This window comes from Thrips palmi, unplaced genomic scaffold, assembly GCF_012932325.1.
Source record: "Thrips palmi isolate BJ-2018 unplaced genomic scaffold, TpBJ-2018v1 HiC_scaffold_16, whole genome shotgun sequence".
NCBI classification, from domain to species: domain Eukaryota; kingdom Metazoa; phylum Arthropoda; class Insecta; order Thysanoptera; family Thripidae; genus Thrips; species Thrips palmi.
The window spans coordinates 7,850,325-7,865,387 of record NW_023144625.1 but is presented as its reverse complement, the minus strand read 5'-3'; the positions used below and the strand labels follow the sequence as shown (position 1 = coordinate 7,865,387).

At 42.1% G+C, this 15,063-nt stretch overlaps 1 protein-coding gene across 2 annotated transcripts; it reads right to left on the bottom strand.

Moving 5' to 3' along the window:
- Positions 1 to 2,124: 2,124 nt before the first annotated feature.
- Positions 2,125 to 14,601, bottom strand: LOC117643056 (ubiquitin carboxyl-terminal hydrolase 32). 2 transcript variants are annotated; one of them, XM_034381706.1, is made up of 27 exons: positions 14,097 to 14,601; positions 13,517 to 13,644; positions 13,310 to 13,415; positions 12,940 to 13,221; positions 12,620 to 12,859; positions 12,394 to 12,531; positions 12,137 to 12,261; positions 11,864 to 12,046; positions 11,594 to 11,781; positions 11,094 to 11,503; positions 10,841 to 11,007; positions 10,595 to 10,745; positions 10,372 to 10,510; positions 10,186 to 10,291; positions 9,914 to 10,087; positions 9,646 to 9,820; positions 9,396 to 9,547; positions 9,115 to 9,307; positions 8,880 to 9,034; positions 6,889 to 7,086; positions 6,613 to 6,803; positions 6,318 to 6,525; positions 6,031 to 6,222; positions 5,751 to 5,935; positions 5,340 to 5,676; positions 5,162 to 5,254; positions 2,125 to 5,085 (listed from the first exon to the last, which is right to left on the bottom strand). In XM_034381706.1, the coding sequence occupies exons 1-27, from the start codon at positions 14,152 to 14,154 to the stop codon at positions 4,918 to 4,920; spliced, it is 4,842 nt and encodes a 1,613-aa protein (XP_034237597.1). In that variant the 5' UTR covers positions 14,155 to 14,601; the 3' UTR covers positions 2,125 to 4,917. The 2 variants fall into 2 exon arrangements, with proteins under 2 accessions (XP_034237597.1, XP_034237598.1); XM_034381707.1 differs by having other exon boundaries at positions 8,934 to 9,034.
- Positions 14,602 to 15,063: the final 462 nt, after the last annotated feature.

Genomic DNA, 15,063 nt, shown 5'->3' with positions numbered 1-15,063 from the left:
GCCCCTTACGGTGGCGGGGTAGGCCGTCCCGTCATACAGCGGTGCGCGCAGGGCGGCGTGGCGGCCTACCCGGGCCCTCGCAGGCGCTAGCAGGCTAGAAGCTCCACCGCCAGAGCCAGGATGGGCTGGACGTGCAGTTTGCGGCTTGGCCAGGCTTGGCGTGCCGCTGCGCTCGAGATACCCATCGCCCTCGCGCCACTTGCGGTGCTCCCCGCTGGCGCCGCTGGCCGCCGGGTTGAAGGAGACGAATATTTTCGCGGCCGCCCCCGCCTCGATAACCAGATGTAGGTCAGCGTGAGGGAGGAAGCACAGCGGAGCGGCGGCAGCCCGTTTGGCGCGTTCGCGTTTGGAACTTGGCGTGCTTGCGGTTCAAGGCTCCGAGCGGCGAGCCGCCACTGGCCAGCAGACTGATTCCGAGAGTCGTTTTCGTCGCTGTCTCTCTCGCACTCATGGGCCGTGCCGTAAAGGTGCGAGAGAGAGAGCGCGACGAAAATGACTCTCGGATTCAGTCGGCAGGTCGTCCAATTCCCTAAACCCCAGGGCTGCTTTCCTATCGGTTTTTGCTATTATCAACAAGTGGCCTCGGCCGGGCGGCGCACGGCACCACAAAGCCTGCACGAGCCGGCCGCACCGGACAGCAGGCGCGCCCTGTCGACTGGTCGGGGAGTCGCGGACACGCTCCGTGGGCAGGGCGATGTCGCCGCGAACAGCCTTACAGTGAACCGGCCACAGCGCCGCAATCTAGCCATCAGCACTGTCAAGGTTGCCAATTGGGGTGCTGCGCGGTGCTGCGAGGACTCGCAGGGCTGGCTCTGACGCTCTCACAGGCCGACAGGCCGACATACAGTGGCAAAGTTGAACGGCCGCCGCGTGCGCGCTGAGCGAGCGTGCCGAGTGCGCGGCAGCGCGGCCCTTCTGCCGACGGCCACCAGTCGTCCTTGGCAGTCGAGTCGGCTAGAGACGGAATCTGGGATCGATAGTGATGAGTTGATTGCACTATCGACGTTGCAGGCCAGCTTTTCTATTTGAGGCGCGCATTTGTGAGTTTATTTTGGCACCGCGTCGCCGGGCTTCGCCCTCTCTAGGAAGCGGCCTGGGGCTTGGAAGGGCAAGAGTTCGAGGGCGGCTGCTTCTCGGCGGCCTTGGGGGACCCCGGGCACGACGGGGGCGGCTTTTCAGGTGGTGGGCACGGGGGTGGCTTCTCAGGTGGCGGGCACGGGGGTGGCTTCTCAGGTGGCGGGCACGGGGGTGGCTTCTCAGGTGGCGGGCACGGGGGTGGCTTCTCAGGTGGCGGGCACGGGGGTGGGCTTCTCAGGTGGTGGGCACGGGGGCTGGCTTCTCGGGCGGTGGGCACGGGGGTGGGCACGGCGGGAGGGCAGGGGGTGGTTCACGGAGGCGGGCACGGGGGGTGGCGGGCACGGTGGGGGGACGGGGGTGGGGTGGGAGGCGGCGGCGGGCACGGGCCCCCGGGGCCGGGGGCTTCCCGCACGGCGGGAGGGCGGGCGCGGGGGCACCCGGAGGCCGGGGCCCGGCGGCGCTGCCCGGGCACGGTCACCCGGGCCCCTGCCGAGGGACGCGGCAAGCACGGCTCACCCCCGCGGTGGCCGCCCTGCTTCCCGCCCCGGCTGGAAAGGGCGGCTCTTTGGGGGGGCAACGGAAGGAACGGAATCGCCGTTGCCCTTTCCGCAGGCCGGCCCGCGGCCCCCGGGGCCACCCTTCGACCCCCCGGAGCAACAAGAGCCCAAGGGGCCCCCATCACCGTCCGGGATGCCTGCCCGGACCGACGGCGGCGCCATCTGCAAGGCCCGTAGGCACTGGGGTGGGGAACGGAAGGAACCGGGAATTTAGGGGAATAGTTAAATACATGAGAGAGTCGGGACACTGAGAAATCCCGGCCTATCAGTTCGACACTAGGAGCAATCAAGTGTAACATGACGGCACAAACCCAATTCAGGGTCTCGGGATGCCGAAAAAACCGGCCAGCGTACAGTGCTTTTCCTTTCAATAGCCCATTGTATAACGTGGTGTAGCTGGGCAACGCGGAGGTTGCATATCTCCGATATCTCATTGGCGCTAACGTAGTTAAATATTGAGAGAATTCGAATGGTAAATGAGAAATCCCAGTTATCAGTGTAACACATATAATCTTTTTAATCAAGTGATAACATTATGCACAAACCAACAAATTCAGGGCATACAAATAGGATGCTCAAATAAAATCGCCAGCTTGTACAGTGTCTTTTTCTCTTTCATATAGCTCTTTCATATTTCATTAAACTTGGGATGTGCTACGAACTAGCTCAATATCTTCACATTTTGAAATAGATATCAAACTTTGAGACAGTAAAGAATAGTTATAAATCCACTGAGAAAGTATTAATAATAACGATACACCGATTATTGGACAATCTTACTACACAAAAATGCATCAAGTACAACCAAACAGCCTGTGTGTAGCCATGCCTTGCCTCTCATCAAAAATATACTTAACATTATTATATTAGAGTATTGTTCAGTGCCTAATGGCATATTTCTTTCAAATTGGTCTCCTTATATCCTAAAGGCAAGGAAATAGAATGTTGATGTTACATTTTAAATTTAAAAAATGAATTTTTAAAATAATTTTTGTGCAACTGCTGTTGAACCCTCGTTTGAACCAATGATCATACCCTACAATTAAAAGTCTAATCTTTCATTGAGTCGCTGTGGGGTGTTGATTGAAGAGATATCCGAATTTAAAATGAAACAAAGATTTGAAAAAGCAGGAAAAAGAGAGCACAGACTGAAGAGCCTCTTGCAAAAACGTCATCATATTGACAGGTACTCTTTTCTTAACATGAAGTGCAAAATAAAAATCATAATTTAATCCAGGCCACTATTGATCATAAAAAGAGTGCAGGATAAGTATTAGCATGCAACCTGAGAACCACTGAGAGTAATATTCTGGGCACCCCGGAGAAAGTACAAATAAAAGAGACTTCAATGCAGGGCAGAGAACGGTTTGCCTTCTCAATTGAAAATAAGCAGACAAATTTTCTTCCTTAAATTGGATATGAAACTGATGAGTGCCACACTCAATTACTTTACACCATTTTGGTATTAATTTCAACGCATTTTTTATGATTTATAGAAAAAGAATTGGCTTTGGTTAAATGATTACAGCCTATTGCCTGTTTTACATAGGCTGGTATATAAGTAATATATGATGATATGGGAGATGAGCCAAGTCAATGAACGAACACCAAGCACAAAAGTTAAAACATAAAGTATAGACTTAAATGTATCACATATTACAATATCAGTGCTTGGACCACAGCTATACTAGCCCTGATCAAAGTGCTCAATCATGTCATGGGCAGTTTACATACACAAATGCAACAAATTTATCAGAAAAAATTTCCCTAACGAGGCAAGTAAGCATGGCACACTGACACTGGTAAATTTAAAATCAATGCAGTACCTTTGACATTGTTTTTTGACACTTGATAGGACCATTTTGAACACAATAGACTAGAGTCATTTAGCAAGGGTTTTAACATAAACAGAAGTAACACATAAAACAATTAAAGAGGAGTAACAGTAGCTGCTACTATTGCACATGGGTACCACTTTTTTGTTCTGATAAAAGTAACAATCCTCGCAAGCAGATTTCTAATTTCGGAATAACAGTAAAATGAAATAGCACATTCAAAATATCAGGTGCCTAAATACTGAATAAAATATTTCAATCATTCATAACAAGAATAAAACAAGGCAACTCCTGAACAAAGCTTTTCCTCTCTGTTATTAGGTACTCTTACAAACTAACAACACATCAATCAACAACTCTCCACATATTCATAACACTACAAAAAAAAAAAAAAAAAAAAAGAAGAAAAAAGAACAAAACAAAAACAATTTGCTGCATTTCTACTGCAACTTTCATAGTATTGCATTTATGACAGATAAACAATTATTGACATGGGAATGTTAGGGGTACAAATGCAAATATGTGAGCACCCTCTTCAACTAGATCCAGCCCCCTACTTTCTCACCCATGCTACTTCAATATGGCACAATTAAAAATTGAGAGTAAGGGTTGAATGACACTTCAACATACCGAAACAATCACATAAAGCTTATTTATGACTTTTAAAACAAAACACCCTTGGGCTGGATAACAATGATAACACTTTGGAAAACAGAGGGAGAAAAGTATGACACATTTTGCATTATGGAGACAAGTTGAAATGAAAATCAAAATTATAGCTTAACGAAGAAGCCTTTCCCACTTGCTAACAGTGTCACATGAATCAGAAATACGCATATACCGTACATGATACTTTGTTATCACTTATCTTGCCATTGTAAGATTTTTAGTCAGCTGCTGGTCAGATCAGGGAAGAGCTGACCCGAGCCAAAAGATCTTAATACAACATTTAAATATCACAATGGCACATTGCCTTTCCTCCATACCTCTTAAGTCCCTTATACAGCTCAGACAGCAGCATTTTTTATCTTTCCCGCCCTCTTTTTTTCCTTTTCAAGCTGCGTTGAACATTATTCAAAAATTAATGACTACAGCAGGGAATGCAACCTTCAGGAAAATAAATAACAACTTACAGTGTATCACAATGCATCAAATATACAAGCAAATTACAAGTTGTCCCACCTTAATTTAGTTAAAGCACAACAGTTTCGGCTATAAATATAATAAATATAGAAAATATAGAACTTCTTTAAAATCCATTTCCATATCAATGCTTGAAATCCAAATGTTTGGAAAATGGCTGGATGTAAATTATCAAGGTGCAAGAAGTAGAGAGCCTCAGAGACTCTCTAGCAAGAAGAGCATGTGTGCACATATGGCAGGTAAAGCGAATAGCTGAGCCCAAACAGAGGGGCATCATTTAGAATAGAATGAATGCCAAGCAGTCTTTACATGAGACAGCAACGCTTTAGGTCAGAGTCCAGATCATCATCTAAATCTAATCTGTCTGGTACTTTTCCTGCAACATTGGGCATATATTGATCTTGACACAATCCCTCTCGTTCATAAAATAACATATACGCTGAACTTGTGTCCATTTGACCAGTCGTGACCTCCTGAAAATATTAAGAGAGGTAATAACAAAAATAAAAGGCCTGATGATGCAGAAAGTTTTCATTGCTATTGGCTTACCCTGCAACTGCTGTCGTTATAACAGTACCATTTGCTGTTGGGGTTACAGGCATATGAGACATAATGACCACCACCTAAAATCCCAGAATGACACTGAAATAACAAGAAAAACAATTATAGGCAATGAATGTGGTACCTGGAGTAAAAGTAAGATAAAAAAGAGCAGACCGATACTCACAACAACAGCATACAAACGGTACTTCAAGTCAAAAGGATCTACCCCAGGTATCAAGCGATGCTGATGAAAATCCTGTAAAGCTGAATCTACAACTGGGGTCTGGGTTAAAGACGTTGAGACAAGCCTTTCTCTGCCACCAATTTTTTGTTCATTGGATCGCATAACATCTTTACTAGCGCCAAGGTCTCCATTAGCCATGGCTTCTCTGTCACTCTCACCCTCCCATATAGTATCTGCCACTGAAGACTTACGAAGCATGGAGAGCTTGCGGGTACCTTCATTCACAGAGTTGAGAGGGGTGCACACTCTTCCACAGTCGCCTTCTTCAGCAATATTTCTGTTACAAAATTTCAGGCAATGTAAGAAAAGGTTTTAAAAGTAATGTTTTATGCCACTATCTAAATAACTCACAGGTCATTCTGGGACGTTTCATGAAGAGACTTTTCAGTTTTTAATTGATGATGCCTAATTACAGTTTGTTTAGGCACTGCTGCTAAGTATGATGTGGGATTGAAATTTTCAAAAGGGAAGTTCACCACCTTTTGAGACTTGACCCATTTTCCACCAACAAATTGAAAGCGCTTCAAATGTACAATCTATAGTTGAAACAAAGATAAGAAGCAACATCAGTTCTGGGCTCTGGATGAATAAAACCACATGCCACCTTGTACAAATACAAGATTACACTTACTAAAATTGGAGGTAGTCTCCAAATTTGAAGCTTCTTTGAAGCGAGCTGATGATCACGGCACTTTGAACAATAGTATTTCTCATCATCAGCGAGATGCTCTTCTTTGGTAAATGCTTCCAGGCAAGAGTCCAACTCGATAGGGCTGGATTGCTGTATTCTAGTTTGGGCAACAGATGGATGATCGTTGAAAACCTTAACAACCGAAAAGCAGAGTCATAAATGAGGAGTGTTTCGAATTTAATTAACAATTAATGGTGATGTTTAAACAGTTAATGCATAAATCTCACCCGTTCTTGAGATGTCTGATACCGGAGATGAAGTGCTGTGGGATCCCAGTCCACAGCTAGGTAGCTACTACTCATTTTGAATTCAGTATCATTACACTGGATACGACATCCCCGACAGAACTCATACCATGGACACCAAGCACATTGAATTCCTGTTGACCCAACAGCTTTCAAAATGAATGGGAATTCATAACCCAAACTGTCATCACTGAAATAGAAAAGAGCAAGTTAGGCACATTGAACATTACTTTGTAAAATTTTCCATATTAACATTACTGATAGACTACAAAGTTACCAGTCTTGAGCATGGTTGGACACAGCAGGATCAGTTGGAGGCAGAGGTGACACTAATCTTGCGACTTGTAACCAAACTGACTGATACAAGTCCTGATGAGTGGTACTCTCTGAGCATGGAACAATAATGGGAAGCCCAAAGAGGCTAGGTTTTGTTTTCTGAGATGACATGAAGTATACGTCCTGACGAATCTACATGAGCAGGAACAAATAACCGATGAAGTAATACAGTATGATAAATTAATTCAAACTTGTTATCAAGTTAAATTTGTGGTACCATTTTGCGGTGTACAGCAACTATGTATCCTGGTTGAGAAGGTATTCCAACATCCATGTCACACAAACTTCCACTGCTTGCTGAGCCTTGGCTACTGCTGGGTGCAAGAGGAATGCTTGCAGAAGATGTGGGTAAGCCCGAGTCTACAGACTCGACATCTGGACTGTCTTTAGTATCCTTTGGAGGTGACGACGGGCTCTAAAGAAAATAGACCACAAAAATGAGACACTTCAAGTTTAAGAGAGCCAGATAAAGAAAGAAGGAAACCATGAATGCAATATATCCGAAAGGTAATTAAAAAGTGATACTCCACAAGTATTTTGGTGGTTTCATGTCATTTATAATCACTACTTCATTGAAACCATTATCACACATCAAACAAAACAATAGACTTTTACGTTATTAATAAAGAAAAAACAACAAAACAACCAAAAACAACATAAAAGCAAATATGGCCTGCATGAAAAGCTAAGCATTTATGATATAGCAAACTTTGAGTAGTTAACCAGGAATCCAACATAAGAAGAGGAAATGCCATGTAGTTCAACACATTGCAAATAAAATTTAATGGGTCACTGCTACTATGGTATTTACAATGACAAGATGACTATGACACCCTTCATCTTAGTTTACTTACCATACCTATACATGGTACATGGTTTACTGTGTGCGCATCCCACTGATAATACGCCACTGCTTTGTACCAACAAAATTCCTATCTCATCTTTAGTAAGTCTGAACTACTACTTGAATCAGTGGATGAAACCATAATCTCATTGACTAAAATACTTTAAAGCCCGAATGAAATGAATAACAACTAAAATATGGAGAAAAAAAATGAAATGCATACTACAAGATAGGGGAACCTTCTCACAAGATTGAGATGATCTTTTATTTACTGTTGCTAGTTACGAGATACTTCAAAGTAACTTGAGAAGCCAAACACCTCAAATACTCTACAGAGACAGCTAAACTTTGCATTTTATATACAGCAAACATTAAGAAATAATAATTACAAATGAAGTTACTAATCATGCACATTTTACCTTCACCTTTGTTTAATAATAAAAAACGGAAAAAAATTGAAACCAAAATTAAGAGAAAGCACCAAACTCTACCACACCAAAGTTATAGAGATAAAAGATAATGAAATTAAAAATAAAATTAGTGACAACTTGAAATTAGACTAGATATGTTTCCTACATGCACAACACTACTGTATGCCAAATGCAGATGAGGAAGAAAACCCAATTGAATTATCTGCTTGTTACAGTGTGGACAATGCCCATGCATGTGGAAAAGTCATTATGTACTCAAATCAATTCTCTGGAACTGCTTTAAGAAAGAGAAAATTTACCAACTGGAGGAAAAAAAGAGAGCTTTAAAAACTTATCAGGAATTAATGCGAGTGTGGCTGATAAACTTGATGAGACACACACAAATGTAATTAGATTTAAAAAGTAGTGAAGAGAAAGTTCCACAGAAAATTTGAAGCATCTCTAGTCTCCCACTTCCCACTTACTTGTGATGATTTGGAAAACAAAATCATGTGGTGACCTAGGACTGTAGAACTAAGGGTGGCGAGAATGACTTCATTAGTTCATCTTTATCGTGAATTCAAATCACAAGATCATGACATTAAAATTTTCCAAACTAAGACTGTGTATGTGGAATGTAATTGTTCACACCCAAATTTATTTTTAGATCTCACAAAATATTCTGGGCAGTTATATGTTCACTGCATTCAGGCATGTCCATACTTATGTGTAAGTGGTGCCAGAGCTTATCACAGTGAAATGTTTTAAAGTAATGAAATTATCATCAAGAAAAGAGGCTTTGAAACTAAGTCAATAGGTTGCTGGAATAGCAGGACTTCTCTTTCAAAATCACACCATAACTGGCAATGGCCCCCCCAGGATGACGAGGCTTTCAGGACTGACAAACACTCTGGCACCACGTCTAGATTGTGACAGAAGGCAGCAGTACTGTACCTTAAAGCACAAGAGTGCATATGCAGGCATGCAGAAAGACGTTGGCCATCTTACCTCACCGGCAGGGCGGGGGCCGGGCCGAGAACCAGAGCCCGATCCCGACCACACGCTTGCCGTGTCTTCACTGGCGTGGCCATTCAACACACTTGAACCAACTGCAGAGGGAAAGCAACCAGTCAAACAGTAGTCAGCAAGGCCAAATTTCATTTGGAAAAGAAAAAAAGCTCGTTCATACCTGAAAGAGCAGAACGAGGTGTGACAGTTCGTTGGATAGCAACTAAGGTTTGCCCTTCACGTTGTGATCGAGTAGAGCATAATGATGCTCTTTCATCATCAAAGTTGCTGCAATTTTCTGATGCTGGAAGTTCATAAGCAAATAAGGATCCTGATACTGGTCCTTTAATTTTTTGGTCATCCGACGGCACATTCTGATTAAAGACAGGCAGAAATCAGTATTTGCTACATTCAGGCAGACTTGCTTGTAGATTTGGTAACATATCAAACTGTAGAACATACCTTAATTTGAGCTTGATTCACTTCTGCTAGGCACAGTAAATGTGCAGGGATATCACACAACTGAGAAAGTTGCGTTTTGAGTTGGGCATACTTCTCATCCATGTTCAGACGGAGCCCATACTTCACAGGTACAGATCCATCAAGGCGAATAGCTGTAGCCAAACAAATAGAATTAATTTTGATCCTTTCATATAAAAAAGGAGATGGTTCAACTTAATTCAACTGATATTTTTTGTGATGCATTACAGACCTATGACTTGAATATAGATGTATGACTCCATTGGTAAAGGCAATGACAAGTAATTGAAAGGATCAAAACGAACACTTTCATGTGAGCAAACTTTGCAAATGACTTTAGACTTCAGTTGACCGTGGAAAAGGTCAACTACAATTGATTTATTGCGTAATATGTGATTTTCCCATGCCTGAAAAATCACAACAAAAGAAATATAATTGTGAGGGTGCAAACTAGGGCTAAGGGTAAACACCTCCACCTCGATTAAATAATGTAGTCGCACCTCTTGAGCCACTGTAACATCAGAGCGGCCATCACTATCTTTCAGCTCAGTATATGGCTTATCATGAACACGATTTAAGTCTTCATGTAAACCATCAAGAAGAAATGCAAGTAGCTCCTGAGAATCATGCTGTTGGTCTCCATTGAAGCGAGGTGCATACTTTCCAATGGTCCACTACAGGAAAAAAAGGAGGAAAAAAAGTCAATACCAACCCTCATTAAAGAAGACATTTAAGGACAAAAAAAAAAAAAAAAAAAAAAACTTTTACTCACCCTAAGCTTGAGAGGAGCAATAGTTTTAGCTGAACCACTCCATATATCCTGAATAAGGTCTCCGTACCTCTTTGCAATATGGCCTTTCATTCCTAAAGGGTTTGTTCTGCAGAACAAATATTTATCATTAATGATAGTACCCAAATGAAAGTTAATATGTTTTCAGATATTTTTTCACAAACTTACCTGTTGAGCTCATAAAGATGCATATTTGCAGTGAAATACTGAGTGAGTGACCTGGTGTTGCTGACACATTGTAAAGCAGCATTCATAAAGCATGTGTTTCCTAAATTATTAAGACCAGTTGCTCCTTTCTCAGCAGGAACTAAAGCAAATTTTGAAAAATAAAAATTAATTAATTTCTTGGATGAATAAAATAACTAATGATGTGTGTGGGATTAAGATTTACCTGAACACGATCGTCGTCGATCCTGTAAACTTCCCATTTCTTCGGGCCAAGTAAGGTCCTTATTGCGCACTTCTATCAACAACTGATCTTCATCGAGAACACTGAGATCCTCTAGTGAAGCTTCTTCATCCTCTAGTACTGTCATGTTGTTCTGTAGAAAGGAAATAAGAAAGTAAATAAAATAGTATTATACATCTTAAATGGAGACCCAGACAAAATTATAAAAGATCAGACAAACTTCAGTACCTCATCTTTGAAATGCCATAGTCGCATATCTTCTGGGCGTATTCTGAGTCTCTGGCTTAAAAAGTCATAAACCTCCTTAACAGTTGCCATTCGACTAAATGTAGCACTGTGTGCCAGATACCGTTTGGGTTGAGTTAAATTTGACACATATGCATAGCCTGTAGTACCTGAAAAAAAAAAAAAAAAAAAAAAGTTAGAGGGCACAGATACTATATGAGAATTGATTCTGAATCAAGCAGAACCACAGACTTACTTAGAGCAGCTGCGCCATAGCCACCAACCATCCCAGTCCAGGTTGTTTGAGGCCCAGCTCGAGATGGCTGACTCTGATGTCTGAGTAGACGGATAGTAAGAGGATATAACTCTAGCTCAACCTCTGAGCTATTTTTGGGCTTTATCACTTGTCGTGGGAGAGCAAGAGAGCCACCATACCACTGGTGAAGAGCTTTCCACAGTGAATCAGGTACAAGTTCAAAATCTGTATACCTCATAAGCACAAGGTTTTTCTTCAGTTTTCCGCCTTCTCCAGTTAAAGAGAGCACTCTTTGAAATGGAGTGGCCACAAGTGCAGAATTGTCTATAGGTCCTGGTTTCTGAGGCATTCTATGTCCAACAATAGGACGGCGATTAGGCCTTGGAGAATGGCTTGGACTGGATGTACTACTGCAAAATAGAAATAGATAAATATAATTATTACAGAGGCAAATAAAAATGAGGAACCATCTAAAGATCTAGGTAAGTTCAAGTTTCTACCTAGGGCAGTCTAAAGTCAAATGAGTCAAAGAATTAGTTGATTCAGTGAGTTTGGCTCTAGTTGCAGCACTCATGCTACTAATGCCACTGGTCCCACTGCCGTTGCTACTTGTCAAGGAAGGTGTTTGTAGCTCCAGACTACCAGCAGGTGTAGTAGCATCCACACCAATAGAGTATTCCAGAGTGGACTGTAATGAAGTAAAGATAAAACAATAAACTCGACAGAAAAAAAAAACAAACTCAAAAAGGATAACAAGGCATAATACTCACATTTACATTGGGGTAAGGCATGGACACATACTCATTCCATTGTTTCCACCAATCCATGGCTACCAAGTACCAAAACTGGCCGACAATGTAGCCTCTTGTTACTTCTCTTTCAAGCCACCCATTGACAATAGAACCTTCTTCTTGACGAGACTGTGGTCTGAGACCAAGTACCACATGACAAACCTAAAAATAAGAGGAAACGAGTTTCTTGATCATATGAAAGGAAAGTAAAAATGCAGAGACATAACAAAATAAACAAGAAAACAACATTACCTGAAATAGCAAGTTTAAGAAATGGGAAGACAAGCTGTTGTCAACAGTCCACATCAAATATTCTTCTAAAGTAAGCCCTTCTCCGCTGGCATATTTTTTAATTTCTGAAATTATTGAACTTGGATCTGAAACACAATGCATATACAAATGAAAACAACATCAAATGTGAAGAGAACCATTGTTGAATAATTTCATAGTTGATATTCGCCCAAAATTCATGCACGTAAATAGTACATGATATTTAAACTTGCAATTACCTCCGAACTCATTTTTCCCTTTAATGTCGTCTTTGGATCGACTTTCTTGGCAGACGAATAAAAGAACATCTACCATGTGTTGCAATTCTCCAGGTGATAAAATCCCATCTCGGTCAGAGTCAAAAACCTTGAAGCAGACTGGAACACATTTTCTCTCATTAACTACTGCTGGCCACAGATTTACAGTACAATAGATATCTTTTGCGAAAATAATGGAGCAACCTACATTTTTGGCGCTCAGTGGTGGGTCCACGACAAGCTGCTGATATTCCACAAGCCATCTCTTTGAAATCAATGTGTCGATCACGATTTTCATCAAATGCTCCAAACACTCCGGCACAAACAGACAATGGAACTGGCGGACTTAAAAGTGGACCAAGAGTTTCAAGATCAAGTCTTCCAGTGCTTGACTGACCTTTCAGTACCCAATAACGCTTTTCCAGCTCAATGATGTCCTTTTCTTCCACTAAATAGGAGGAATACATTCAGTAAAACTTGATGCATTGGACAAAACTAAGTTGAAAAATGACACATATTAAATCTTACAATGTGTAACTCCTGCAAGTGTTTGGTAGAAGGTAGGAGTTTCATGTTCGTTGCTTAGAGAAACTGAGCATGGTTCAGTTAGTAGCCAGCGGCTTAGGGATGTTGCATTCGTATTTAGTTGGACCCAATCACGAAACTCTTCCCAAGATGCCCGATCACGATCTTGAAAGAGACCAGATAGCTCGAGCGGCTTCCTCCCATTTTCACAGGCAGAAAGCAACCGTTCTATATCATCTCTTAGGACATAGGTTCCGGACTCATTGGAGTATAAATTGAACAGAACTGAAATTTTGAGAGAAAAAAGTCATACATTTAATGCAATTATATTAATTGAAATTTGAAAACTATGAAAAGTAAAACAAAGACCTACATTTAATTTTTTCATCTTTATTGCCTCGAGTTAAAAGAACTAGGCCGCATAATAATTTTTCAAATGCAATGCCTTTCTGAGTTCCACCAGATGCTGCAAAGATATGCTGAAAGTAATAGTTTTGAGTTAGAGACAAAATCAACAATTGCATGTTTATTACACAAATCAGTTTCATCTATACACAAATCAGTTTCATCTAAAACTTACCTCAGCAATGTTTCTAGGCACGCCTTCACCTAAGACTTCTTTGAGGAAGGATGACTTGGTAATAACACCACCGACATTTGACGCTCGCTTAAATGCTTCTCTAATTCGTTTCAGCTCCGATTCACTCACTGGATTCATAAAAGCAAAACAGGAAAATTAAATAACAGAAGTAACAACCAAAAGAGCATGGCACTAATTGGAAACACTTTGACAGGCTCCATAACACAGAGGTGTCCCAAATGTTGCAGAGTTTCATGGACAAAGCCAACAGAAAAATAATGCGAGCAAAGGCCCCATTGAAAAGTATTCCAATGGATCGACAGGAAATCATGGTAGTACCTTGTCTCCCCCCACAAGTATCAGAGTAATTGACAAGTTGGCAAAACAGGGAAAATGAATTGAAGAATGACCAACAAGATAAACGAGGTCGAAAGCAACTAACAAAGAAATATTGTAACTGAAGATAATGAAAATGTTGAGGAGACACCTCGGCATGGGAGGCAAGTCTTGATGTGTGTGATAGTGTTGACATTTCAGACAGAGACAGAGACAGCACAGAAGGGCTGGTTGTCGTGCTTACCTCTCCGTACTGCGTCTTCATAATTGATGCAGCACGGTTTGGAATCCCGTCCACCCATGACTGTGCCTTAGGCTCTAGGCCAGTCACTTCTCCACACTATAAATTAGGGTGTAACCATTTCAAGGGTTCATGTTTATCACAGCAGAAAAGTCGTCCAGTAACAAACATTACACATCCATCTTGGATTTACACCCAATTATTCCTGATGACATGATGATACAAATAGTTCTGCCACTATCTAATGGGGCGATTGATGTGATAAGCCCTATCAATACATGCCTCGGAAATACTCAAACGTTAATACCAAATTCTAAACAAGCAAAGTGCAAAACTCAGACAGAACTTTTAAGTCGTCATGAGGAGATGGTTGGGCATAAGGGAGGTATACCTGTCAGGAGACTAACCCCACGCCCCACCACCTCAGGCTGCCATACAGTCGCGCAAACCGGGCGTTTGAGCAGCAACAGATACGAAAGGGAAACGCTCAACGCGTTGAAAAGTTATGCTTTGCTCTATTTTCAGAAATGTGCGTGGACCTATCCTCCCGAGTGCGTGGACACTAATTCTATCGAAAAACACCTAGCGAGAACTTATCTGCCGTGTGCCTCATTGCGACCCCGTCACGTGATTCATTTTTGCGTAATCACTTAATCAGAAACCTACTCAAGCGTGTTGAACAGTCCCACGTCTCACCTTATGTCAGTTTAGCACGAGCTGCCAGTAGGGGGGTACTGTAATTCATGACCCACTTAAGGGAATGTTCAGCATCTGTTTGTTGACAAAGCCCTGTGCAGGAAGTTTCTATCGCATGTTTTTATCAAGTTTATTAAAGATAAGCTGACCTAGCTTCTATTTCAAGTATGCTCAATGGGTAGCAGGTGTCAGTAGAGAACATTTGGTTGAGCCGAGAACCTCAGCTGCATCTTCATGTGTCATGATTCATCTGGACAAGCACATGGCTCAATGT